This window comes from Vipera berus (assembly GCF_964194415.1).
Source record: "Vipera berus genome assembly, chromosome: Z".
NCBI classification, from domain to species: Eukaryota; Metazoa; Chordata; class Lepidosauria; order Squamata; family Viperidae; genus Vipera; species Vipera berus.
In genome coordinates, this window is record NC_138205.1 from 114,140,468 (window position 1) to 114,153,943 (window position 13,476).

Consider the following 13,476-nt stretch of genomic DNA (forward strand, 5'->3'; position numbering starts at 1 on the left):
TACAGTATTCAACTAGAATCCTGGAAGTTTGAGAAAAGATTTTTGTTGCCCTTTTCGTTAGTAATGAAAACTTGTCACGAGTCTGAAATACTTTCATTAGAGTCTACAAGGAATCTGTAACTTCCTAGGCTCAGATATTTCCCCTCCTTTTTACTAAGTATCATACCTTCATTAAATAGAAAAGTACTAAGCCGTAACGTATAATCTACAGGCTACCTACGGAAACATTCACCATTACATCAGCTTCTCTCACACAGTCAGACAGGGAAGGCAGGTTGTAGACCATGCCAGTTAAGGAATTCCTACTGGTAGGATCTAGGAAGAGAGCCTTCTCTGTTACGGCCCCCGCACTCTGGAATATTCTTTCCCCGGAGGTGGGGGTACTCTCTTGGCCTTCCGAAAAGAAGACGTGGTTCAGCTGTCTCATGTGGGGAGCCCAGGAGAGCCTGCAGGCGTGTGGCTGGTTAGTCCCCTGAAAGCCCTTCCTTCGCCCTTCAACTAATTTTAATCTCCAGCCTCCTTTTACATTTTTAAAAAACTTTGATATGTACTGTTTTATAGTCTAATGTAATCTAACATTTCATTCAATCTCTCACTGAGGGAGATGGGGGGGATACAAAAATGTCTCTGTGTATGAATACACACACACACACACACACACACACTTCTCTCTCTCTCTCTCTCTCTCTCTCTCTCTGTGTGTGTGTGTGTGTGTGTGTGTGTGTGTGTGTGTGTGTGCATAGAGAGGGACATGATTCCTCTAATGAACTATGAGAAATTCTAAACATTTAACAATATTTAGAAGATGAAGAGATTAATTCCCTACCAAACCAGTACTTTCCAACAACAAATACTGATAAATATAAGGTATATTAGCAGAGCTCACTACACAAATCATAAGACTGATGCATAAGATCTCTCAGTTAACATTTTTAAGTGATTCATCCCAGGAAATTTATGATACAGCTCTGAATCAGCTGCAGCATTCTAACATCTACAATAGATTTCCCTCCGTTCATAGTAATAATGCTCAAGCTTAAGGCATTTTTTTAAAAAAAACATTTGAGTAAAATATCACTTTTTATTTTATTTATCAAAGTTATATGCTGCTCATCTTACTGTTTGAGACGACGCTGAGTGGCTTACAACATAATAAAACACATAGAACTAAAACAATTATAAAAAACCCATACATCATCAAGAAAACCCCAAAAAACCACAGGTTTAGAGTGCAGAGGTGGTGGTAGCTTCTTTTACTACAGTAGCCATCTCCAGCCCACAGCTTCTCCCTCAGGGTCCCATGCCAACTGGCATAGCAAAATTTAAGACATTTCCTAAAGTTCCCAAGGCCAGGAGCTACAGCAGAAAAGGCTCTTCTCCTGGATCTTAAATAGATCAGCAGCCAGTGCAGCTCACATAATAGGAGTGTTACATGCTACCTTAGGGGCCTCCAAAATTTACATGCTGCTGCATTATGAGACTTTTTTCTATATTAAATAAATAAGCATGCAATTTGCTCTGAAATCAACCTATACTAGTACTGTATCTGTTAGAAAGGAAATAGATTAAAAATAGAAAACACAAGAGTCCAAATAACTTAACTCTTCTTTTGCTAAAGTGGAAAGTACAAATGGGTTTAACTCTTAAAAAGTTATTTTATTTTGTTTCTCATAAGTCCAAAAACTAATTTCATTAAACATATTCTTAACTTTGTTCTGGAAGAGCTGATAAGAAACCCAAGAGAAGTTTATAGTCATGACAGTAGAAAAATGGAATGAAAAACTAAGTATAAATTTCTTCACTTATTATTATTCTTCAATATTATTTTGGAGAAGCATATCAGAAAGAGATTCTGAAATCAAAGTCCTTTTTTTCTTATCTATTTTTTCTGACACTGAGACCATCATAAACATCTACTTGATCACCTACATATATACAACCTTCAAGAAAACATTTTTTCTGAAGGCCTTATAAAGAAGCTAGGATAGATTGGATGGATGGATGGATGGATGGATGGATGGATGGATGGATGGATGGATAGATAGATAGATAGATAGATAGATAGATAGATAGATAGATAGATGGATGGATGGATGGATGGATGGATGGATGGATGGATGGATGGATGGATGGATGGATATAGATGAACAATTTCAATTAAAAAGGCTGTTTCAATCTTATCCCTTCTGTGCTTTCTTTAACTATATTCTTTACTAGTATATTTCTGTCTAAGCATATTATATAATATCCTTCTCACATAAGCAGTATTTCCAGCAAGCAGTCTATTATTTTTTCTCATCCACAGCCTTTTTTAATTTCATCATTTCATTAAGCATCATTTTCCATTCTTCCCGGCAGCATATAACAACACATATTTCTGTGGAACTCTGTAACTCTGCACTAAGCAACTTTCACATCCACTTTCCTTACTACCACTTAAAATTCATTCTGTTGATAGATTACCAAATACTTCTGCTTATAGGACTCATGCTTTCTATTTCTGAAATCATCCTACTTTCTAGTTTTTTTCACTCCTTTCCTTTTCTTCCGTGTGCATTTTTCTCCTAGACCCATTTTTAATACTGCCAAATAATGAAATGTTTCAGATTTAGAACCCCTGATGTCTTTCACGAATCCTCTCAATCGTTCAGTGTAATCACTCAAATAATTCATGTTTTTCTAACTATTATTTTCTCATGGATCTGAATGAATAAACTGATGCTGATATTTTTTATTTTATTTCCATAGCAAAAGGTATGAACCCTTTATGTTCACCTTACACTTGAAGTCAAAACCTTTTGTATGCCATGGTCATAATTAGAAAGGCCTGCTTTGATCAATTTCACAGATTGCACATATTTTTTTTGTTACTATTCTTACTCATTATCCCAAAGGTACTTTTTCAAACAGCAACTGGACTTTGTTTTGCTTTGAAGACGTTACGCTTCTCATCCAAGAAGCTTCTTCAGTTCTGAAGAAGCTTATTGGATGAAAAGCAAAACATCTTCAAGGAAAAACAAAGAAAGTTGCCTTTTGAAAAAGCACTTTGGGGCAACCATGACCTGGATGACTGGGAATCTCCATAGACATTTACTAATTCTTATACCACATGTAAAATTCTCTGCTAAGAATTAGGGTTGTTAGGGCACATTTTATTCAATATACCACAAACTACAATCAAAATCCAATTTTAAAGGTAAGTGCAAATGTTGAACTACAAGTTAAGAACTTTGGTTTTCATTGAATGATATACAATATAAATTATAACCAATAAATCATAACTAATAAAATAAATTAACAAAATAATTTAGTATTATTTTGTAAATATGCATTTCTTAAGGAATCCATATAATTAAGTGACTTCCAACCACATAAATTTTGACTGAAAAATACATATGCTTGCATTGCTCAAAATACTCTACTTTAGCATGATTTCTAACTGAACTCACAAAGCAGACTTTTTAATGATTTTAAGTCATTAATATTTTAAGCAAATTCAGCCATTATACTAAACCATATGGTTGGCTTAGCAGTGAGAATGTTTCCATGAATTTGCTGCCTCAAGCTATGATATGTGCAGCTAATAAACTATCCAACTTATCTACCAAAGCTTAATATACATAAATATTGGACTGGTTTGTCTGTAAGAAGAAGCCAGAAAACAGTTATTAATATCCATTTCCCAAATAGTGTCTTAGTCTTTGTAGCTTTTTGTACACCAAACTTTTAATTTTAGATAAACATGTAACACAGTCATAAATTAAAGACCTACATTCCATTTATCCAGAGAGAAAAAAAGAATATTGTAAGATAAGTGCAAGAGAACCAAAATATCAGATTAAATAAATAAAACAAAGCATACAATCCAACTAATAACTCAGTGATAAGTAATTTCTGTAGGTACTTATCTCTCCTTTCAAATCCATCAATTTTATCAAGAATATTATTTGTGACAGAAAAGGGTTTACCATCTGCCACTTGGTATACGGTAAAGGATGGTTCTCATCTCAGTTCCTCAAAGCCATATGTCAGCATCAACAGTTTTTATCATAATTAGCATTAGTGATGGCTCTAAGCACAAATACAGTCAATAGGAAGGAATTTATCTACCAGATGACATAGGAACAAATTGTACTAAATATCATAAAAACATTAATACCTTTGCACTCAATCAGATATATTAAAACAATTAAAATGAGAATGTTCTTGCTGAAATTTAGAAGACTTAAAAATGATCTCATAATGTTTTATGACTTTTACAGATAATTTTGATGTTGGCAAAATGATTAGGCATACAAAATGTAAAAGTCATAAAACATTATGAAATCATGTTTAAGTGCTCTCCTAAATTTCAGCAAGAACAGATCTTGTTCCTCTGCAGCAGGCATGTCAAACTCGCAATGTGCAATGTATCGTGACTTTTTCCCCATTGCCGGCAATGAGGTGGACACAGTTTCGGCATGACACATCTGGCCCGCGGGCCAGCAGTTTGACATGCCTGCTCTGCAATAACAATCTGCAAAATCAATCTGCTCATGATGAGACCTGCAAAAAATGCTCTATTATCTATTTAAAGTAGAAGGCAGGAAAGCAGCCTTCCTGGTAAATTGGGCCTAACCACACTAAGAATGCTGAACGAATGAATGAACCTTTATTATCAAAGTACAACATGAATAAGTGAGATTGGCTGAGCCTCCCTTCGTGTCCCCACCACCACAACTCAGTGACAACAAACCCACCATCTTGTTACACCATGTTAGCTAATTGCACAACACACTGGCCTCGCAAGTCAATCATACATAGAGTTATTTCCCATTCAGAAGCCTGACAGTCCATGGATAGAAGCTAAAACAAATATATTTAGAAACTAACTACAATCATGCAGTTATTGACTAACAACATTAAGTTTCCAGTTTTTCAAGTAATGCATACTGCCACAATCAAAACTTGAGGATACCAAAGTGTGTGCTATGACTTGCAACAGATTTTTCTTCAGGAAAAGGTATGTGGTTTACTAGCAAAAGCTGAAAAAAGCCTCTGCTTAGTATTAATACTGGTTTCAGAAGGTTCTCAGACCATGAACGAATCTTGTAAATCCACAAGAACCATACCATCCAAGGTATACGGTGCTGAAAACCACCATACAGATCATTCAGGTGTTAGAGAATGCAGAATATTTGGGATTTTGTGTTCAATTAAGATCTCTGCTGTCACTTGAAAGAACACTAACTTCTTAAAAGTATTGCATGCTTAGTATAACTGCAAGGAAATAATATATAACAGGGATGTCAAACTCCCAATGTCACGTGACGTGTCACGACATATTATGACTTTTTGTCCCATTGCTGGCAATGGGGTGGGCACAGTTTCGCCATGATGCATCTGGCCCACAGGCTGGCAGTTTGACACCCCTGATATATAATCATACAAATATACACATTGTCTTCCACAGGAGCCTAAACTACCCACTTTGTCTTGTTTCACCATACCCAAATCTTAACTGTTGACAGGAGTATGGAACCTGTCATCAGTTAAGGTTTTAAGACAATTACATATTTTGCGGGGCTTATGGGGATGGTTCAAAAGCTGATATTAGATGTCTCCATGTCTGTGTACAGCCACTTTCCTGAAATTTGCATACATTGCAAAGTACCTCAAAGTACCTCTAATACAACAAGAACATTTGCAATATTACTCTTTTTATGTCTTCTTTCTTATTACAAATGACCTTCTAGTCCCATGTGTCAATGCTGCTAACATCGAATATTATTGCTTGACAAGAGATTTAGTTTAAGGTTGGGAGGGGGGACAGTAGGATTGCACGTTTCAAGGCCATCTCTAACTAGAGAAGATAAGACCTTAGCAGGTTTTCTAGCAGAAGGGAAACTGATTCTTTAAATTAATTAGAAAATATGATTAATGACAAAATTAGAAAGGTGGAGAATTGTGTTTTAATATATTGTGCAAGGGGCGGAGATTTCAGATTCCAGCTTCCTTCGAGCAAGCATTTGCCGGTGTAGTAGGCTAATAAAGGACTTTTAAAGTAAACAATGCCTCAGAGTCACTTGAAAAGCCCATACGTCGGAAACTTGACACCATGTTTTGCCACCTTTGACTGTCAATTTTTCAAACTGAAACCTATACAAATTGGGGACAGAATTTCCAGAAGAGCATTTGAAGTATACATAAGAAGTATCTTTTCTCCAAGTAATCAATTTCTACCCCTCTATTATTTCAGAAAGAATAGGCCTGGAACATGCACTTGCCAAGGTAACATGTAGTTCTGCTTGAATTCTGACTTAATCAGGCTGCTTGTCACATGGCTTTTAAACGTAGCACATCTTGGGCTATGATTACCTACAATTTTCTAGTCTTCTATAAACTTTAAATGTAAAATTCCTTTCTCTAGCTGTATTTTTGTTTGCTCTAGATATTAGTAATAAAACATTACCAATCTTGGGGTGTCTTAAAATTAGCTGAATACAAGACTTCAGCTACACCAATATAGAGGATATACATGCCTCCCCATTGGATCCACAAGGGGTAGAATGTTGATTATGCTACCATTACTACTATCGTCATTTTTTTACTACTCCAATATAAGCTATTGTTTTCTGAAGTTTTACTGAGAACAGTCCAAGCCCCCAGTGGTCTTTCACTGAAGTAAAATAATATTGTAATCCTGGCTGATTTTGGATAGATTTTTCAGGATTAATCAACTGTTGACACCTACTTTTTACACAGAAAGGATTAAATTTTAGAAATAATTGACAAAATACACACACACACACACACACACACACACCCCACCAAAGTTTTACTGTCACAAAGAAAAGTTACTTAACTACAAACATTTATTCAAATCTTCTGTTACAGACCACTAATAGAGCAAGACTGGCATATCATTTTAGTTCATTTACATATATTCTATCAAGAAAAAAGGTTATTGCATAGTGATTTACTGCATTGCACCTCATTTTACCTGTACTTGTTCTGTGGAGCTGCTACTGAGATCATCTCCAGACTCTGAATCTTGGTGGAGTTTTTCTGATCCTTCACCTACAGAATCACAGGGTTGTTCTTGCAAGAAGCTGGTCTTCTCGGTTTCCATACATTCTGAACAATGAAAGTGAGACCCAGATAAGTTCATGTTCTGATTGGAAACTTTAACAAACTGTAATTCATTAAACTTTCCATTGTTTATTGCAAGTTCTATGCTAAGTCCAGAGTTCTGACCTGGGCTACTATTTGGTCCCAGATTCTGGTTGGCATCCTGAGCTTGAACTAGATACGATTTTCCTGAAGTTGAAAGTTCTGGAGATTTATTCACATTTTCTGTTGACCTCTGTAAGCCATGTGCAAGTTTTAGAGAGTTGTTTGGCAGTCCAACTAATGACCTAAGAGGTGGCATTAGTGCTTTGCGGGTTATTTCTTTAACGTATTGTGCTGGCACATAAAAGGGTTTGGAGTTTTCATCCTTTTTGACTTGCCACCAGTCATCATTAGTCTTTTTTACTAAGATGTATTTCTCCCCTTGTTTTATCACAATCCTTTTGTCTTTTGCTTCATACTCATAATCATATTCAACTTCAATGTACAGTGGGCCTGAAAGATTTTTTCCAGCCTTGTCAGCCATCTCTTTTAAAAAGCTATGTTTCCAAGTGAAAGGTAAGCCACATGGTGTTTCTTCCTCCTGATTCTCAGAAGACCTACAAAAAAATGTGAACATATTATCATGATCATATAATAAATGTCATCTGCAGATTATTTATATATTAGAATGATCCTCTGACAAATCTAGTATTTGAGAGGAATTAGCTTACTAAATCTTTCAGATAAATCTCCCTGTTGCGAGATATGAGTTTCCTTGGCAAAAAAAAGTATTTTTCCAGAAAAATTTCTAATGGTATAAATCCATGGAGACGTTTCAGCACATGCACCTTACATTTAAGAACAAAAATGTTTTATTACTTAGAATGTTACTTATATCTGAATTTTCCTCTAAAAGTCCAGAGTACAGTATTGAAATATGTGCTTTAGGGGAAAAATTATAACTGGTATGATTTTAACAGTAATTAATTATTTTGTGCTAAAATAAATGGAACAAGACCTGCCATTTGAATCTTTCTTAATTTCTAGAGAGGCATTATTTATCTATACCTATACAATCTATTAAGGCACTGACCAGATTAAGAAATGTTTCACAGGGTTACTGCATAATCTGCCTTAAAGCATTTTTATATATTTCATTTATATTACCTTTAAAACAAAAATAAGCAGTGGTTAAAATAAAAAAATTAGCAAAATGAAAATCAGCATAAATTGAATTCAATTATTCAGATGTTAAAAACACAGGAAAAAAATTCATTCAAAATAATTAATATAGGAACCAAGCCATGGGGGAAGGCAAATAATTTGGTTACACTGAAAGACAAGTTCCTCTATTCTATTCAGTAACTATAAACCCATTTACCTAATCAAATTATCCAAGCAAAAATAAAATAAGTTAAATCTTGTAAAATTTGTTCTTAACAAATCCATGCTGATTTTTTTGCAATCACAGCATTGCGACTGGAAGGTGTTTAGAGCTCAACCTTATGATCTGCTCTAGAATTTTCCCAGGAATGAATAGAAGACTCGTTGGTCTACAGTTCCTGAAACCTTCCTTTGTCACCTTTTGGAAGGCAGGATCAATTTATCCCAGCCAGTTTTCTGTTTTGTCCATTTTCTAGAATTTCTCAAAAGATTATTTAAAAAGATTTAGACAGACCGTCAGAAAGCCCAGGATATAATCTAGCTGGCCGTGGGATTCAAACATTGCCACTTTTCTTTTCCCACTTATATTATCTCAGATTTAATCACCAATGCCACCAAGTTCATTCCCTTTGATTTCATGCAGATAGATATTTTTAGCATACAACTCCTTACAGTTGCTTCTGCTGCTTTTGAATAAGTTGTAGCCTTCAGTTGCTATATTCCAATTATGGGAGTCATTCCATCAGATCTCAGTCACACTTATTTAATCACGCCTAAGATAATGAAGACTATGCTACTGCTAAGCTTGTAAGCCGCCCTGAGTCTTCGGAGAAGGGCGGGATATAAATGGAATTAAAAAAAAAGACTATGACCTTTACAGGAATGTTATTACTGATTTTAAAACCTCAGTTTAATTATTTTTCCAGCTATTCCTGTATTTTACTACTCTTTTACTAGAATCTTAGTTCTGAGGTTTTGCCTTCGATTCTCACATGATTCAATTTAAGCCCCTCCTGATTAAATTCAACACATCCCACAATTTTGGTGAGAAGGAATCTATCCCTTATCAACTGTCCATCATACAGGTAACATAGACATGAGTCCAAAATAAAATATCTTCTCCATCAATTTCAAAGCCATTGATTCTCCTGCACTATCGTTCTTTCCTTTTCCAATTCTCTTTCATGGATGAAAATAGCCCACCCACGTTCTCCAGCTTTATGATCCAACTGATGTACTTGTAGCTACTCTTGTGCCATTTGTTATGTTAAGACATAAACCCTGGTTTAAAATCATTAATAGCTGAGTTAATATAATATTTTAAGGTAAAGACAAGCACATACTATCTTATTTGTGTTGAAAATGGAATGGAACGGGAACCATGCTATAAAAATTAGTACTCTGTTTTAAATTCAATGATAAGTAAAAATAATAGGTTCCATTTATCGAATAAATGTAAAGCATCAGTCACTGAAAAAAGGTGATCTTAAAAATCATATTGTATTAAAGCAAGTCGATGAGGAATCTGAAATACAATGTTTAAAAGCAACATAAAAGTCAAGCTACCCCTTTTAATTTTCAAAATAATATATTTCAGGAAACTACACTTTTACAACATTTTAAAGAAAATTATAAAAGTATGACGTAGTTAGATCCATTGCATTTGGCTGCTGTGTGATGTTGATCACATTAAGTCAACTAAATTATCAACATTACAGTTTAACATTAACCATGGTTTTAAAAAATAAAATTTAAAAACACAGTCTAATGAAGACTAGACAATAGATACTATTTATGTCTCACAGGCAGTGTGTGTGTGTGTGTGTGTGTGTGTGTGTGTGCGCGCACGCGCGCATGCATGCATGTGTTCCCTTCTCACCACTCTACAGGTTTGTATCTTCCTCAATTTCAGGTCCTCTAACAAAGCCCTGGGAGGATTCTGTGCAAGATCTTAGCTGTTCTTAGCATTGCACTCTTCTGAACACTGAGCTCTGATTTTGTTCCTGGGAATTATTGGAGCTTAGAAGTCACCGCCCTGAATGTTCCTGCCTCTATTGGGACCACCTTGGCCTTTACTTTATACACACAGACACACAAACAAACAATGGCAACACAATAATCTGCCTCTTCAACTGCAGACTATTGTGCTGGCAAGCATTATCCTCTACAGCTATAATGAACACATTAATGATGTTGTTAGACAAACAAAGTTAGTCATTGAAGCTATAGTGGAAGACATTTTGATTTTCATTTGTTATAAGATCTTACCAGCTGAAGGCCAGATGAAGCGAAAACCAATGAATTGGCCTTTGCACAATAGGCATTTTCTCTTATGTTGTGACTTGTCAGCATCTGAGAAACATTTCCATTAAACCCACGATTTCTGGGTACATATTGTATGAGAACAAAATACACTCCCACCGGCATAACTACTTTATTTGTGCAGATTTTTCTGCATTTCTATAGCCTCATTTCAAGCAAGTCAGCAGAGCAATGTAGACAAAAGGCCTGCATTATTTTCCACATTTCAGATTAAAAAAATCTGACATCAAGTACATAGAAGTCTGGAAAAAAGATAGCAGCATTTATCATCACCATGACAGAAAAGCAAGCATACTATGCAATGCCAAGTCACTGATTTTCAAATTAACATTCTTTTCACATTTTTACAAAGAAATTGATTTTACACACTAAAATTTTGTAAAAATTTTACTTGACAGCTGAGCTGGCATGACTCACTTGTACTCAATTTCATATGAAATAGTTCCAAAATGAGCATAAAGATAAAACAATCACAGATGGAAAGCATGGGCTGTCAAAACCAGCTAGAAAAAACAGTATAATTTTTTTTCAACATTCTTCTCCAGCAACTGGGCTTTTCTTCAAAATAGGATCTTCCTTAACTTGGAAGGTGACCACTAACTTAGATTCAGCATCTCAGAATGCTCAGAATTTTTAAATGGTAAATAACATTTGAGATCAATATTCACAGGCATATAAACTTTTTATCTATTTCTCTCTTTTTCAGGTTATCTAGCAAAAATGTATGGATAATATACTATGTTTAGAACAAATAAAAGAGTTTAAAGTTTCTTATAAACAGTAATCTAGGCAGGATAGAAATCTCTCATGAAAAAACAAATGACTATGATGTCCCCCCACATACATATTTTGCAATATATTCTATGGAGTGAAATAAAATTATACAAAGCTTTTTACTTTATCCTGGATGAGATTATGTATTTAACCATCAGTACTGGAATTCTTAAACAGCATATTAACAACTATGAGCTTTTAAGAAACATGTTCTAGGCAATTACCTGCCTTTAAAGACAAATGAACAACTTCCTATCTAAATGATGCTTTTCAACAAGCACAAAAATAGATTTCTCCATTTTGGAATCTTTCTCTATATAGGAAGTTTGTCAAGAAGAGTTAAGGAAAAGGAGAAGAAAGGTACCCACTCCGCAGAAACAACATAAAGCGGAACACTTCCGGCACAAACCAACACTGGCTGTCAGGGCAAACAATCTCCCTGGGAAGGCTGTTATCACCAGGGTTTCTACATATTTCCGGAAACAGGTTGTATTGCCCACAGAAAGAGAAGGCAGAATTATGCCTGGGCCCGAGTGGTAAGGAAGTGAAACTATGGCACTTTTCTGTTCTCCAGAACACGTGCCATTTACCAGATAGCACTCGTGTGTGTGTGTGTGTGTGTGTGTGTGTGTGTGTGTGTGTGTGTTCTCGTGTGTGTGTGTGTGTGTGTGTGTGTGTGTGTTCTCGTGTGTGTTCTCGTGTGTGTGTGTGTGTGTGTGTGTGTGTGTGTGTGTGTAGATGCATATGTGCATGTGTAGGTAGGTAGACTGAGACAGATCACTTCTCATAAAAATAAAATACAAGATCAAGAAAGACTTTGATGTTAAAATTATTTCATGCTAACTCAGTCAGTGCTGCAGCGGAAAGTGTGAAACCCCACATACTGTGAAATGTCCGCCCCCCAACATCCACACACCCACCGACCATTGCTAACAGCCTTCTCCAAACGTACACTGCAGGTTCAGGACACCGGTGCCTGGGGATTATGCAATATTGTATAGCTCAACACAATTAGAAGATCCCACTTCCAGTTTATAGAAGGCTGCCGCTTAGCACAACGACACTTCATGCAGCACACACACACACACATACGCACGGTAAATTTACTATCCTTTCACCTCGTAATACTTTCCAAACTTTGGGACTAAAAAAGAAAAAGGTTCCGTGCATTGGGAAGAAGTACAGAAAGCTCTTTCCCGCCACCTAATCGCCGCCCGGATTTCTCCGGGTGCCCGACCTCTCTCACGCTCCATCCTCGGCCATATGCGGAATAGCCCTTTGCCCCCAAAACTGGGAAGGGGGGGGAAGCGTTACCCCGAAGGGAAACGACGCAACCCTATAAAAGGTGGGGCGAAGAGCCAGGCTACGAGGAAGTCCGTCCGCTGGTCCTTCCATCCCCCGCAATTAAGCGATGAGCCACCCCGGCAGCCTCTCCGTGCTGGGAAGCAGCCGCGGGCAGCGGCGGCGACGCCCCCTCCTCAGTCGAAAGAGCCCCTCTCACCGGAAATCGGAGTCCCGGGCTGGCGCAGGTCCGCTCCTGGCTCCGACGCGACGTTTTGTTAAGAGACCAGCCGCGGCTTCCTTCTCCTCTAACTCCGCCCCTCACCCCGTTCCGCCTTCCTCCAGCTGCGGCTCCCACCCCCACAGGCCGCAGGGGACCTCGCGGCGCGGCGTCAGACGTTCCCGTCACGTGGTGGGGAAGGTGGAAGAGAAGGGAGGGAAACGGGCGGGAAAAAGTAAACTCGGGGAATGGGGTGCTGCGTTTCTCTCGAGCGCAGTCGGTGGTGCGCGCGCACGCGCACACCGAGCCGCCCCTTCGCGTCTTGCCCACATGAGTCACGGATCAGCCTACTAAGGCATTGATCATTTCCTTTTCGACTTCTAGCGACCGCATGGATAGATAGATAGATGATTCTGCTCATAACCTGTTCTTTCAGGTGTTGCTACGGTGCACCTATTGCTTTGTAACGGTGTCCGTCCACCTGGCTGCTGGTCTTCCTCTTCTTTGTCTTTTCTATTCAGCACTAGAACCTTCTTCAAAGTCGCATAATGTGAATAATTTGAGTTTGGTCATTTGTGCCTTGAGTGAGGATTTTGAATTGGTTTGTTCCTTGAGCCATTACT

General features: G+C 37.3%; 1 protein-coding gene across 9 annotated transcripts in view; it reads right to left on the reverse strand.

Annotated features, from left to right (window-relative positions):
* Positions 1-13,115, reverse strand: part of ARHGAP12 (Rho GTPase activating protein 12) — a 50,003-nt gene extending 36,888 nt beyond the window's left edge. For 3 of the 9 annotated variants that reach the window (XM_081343887.1, XM_081343889.1, XM_081343888.1), the window contains exons 1-2: positions 10,525-10,612; positions 6,983-7,709 (exon numbers count right to left, since the gene is read on the reverse strand). In XM_081343887.1, coding sequence (XP_081200013.1) covers positions 6,983-7,709; positions 10,525-10,580 — 783 coding nt within the window. In that variant the 5' untranslated portion in view covers positions 10,581-10,612. Of the gene's footprint in view, positions 1-6,982; positions 7,710-10,524; positions 10,625-12,853 lie in introns of those variants that run through there. The other 6 variants (XM_081343886.1, XM_081343885.1, XM_081343890.1 and 3 more) reach the window with 5 other exon arrangements.
* Positions 13,116-13,476: the final 361 nt, after the last annotated feature.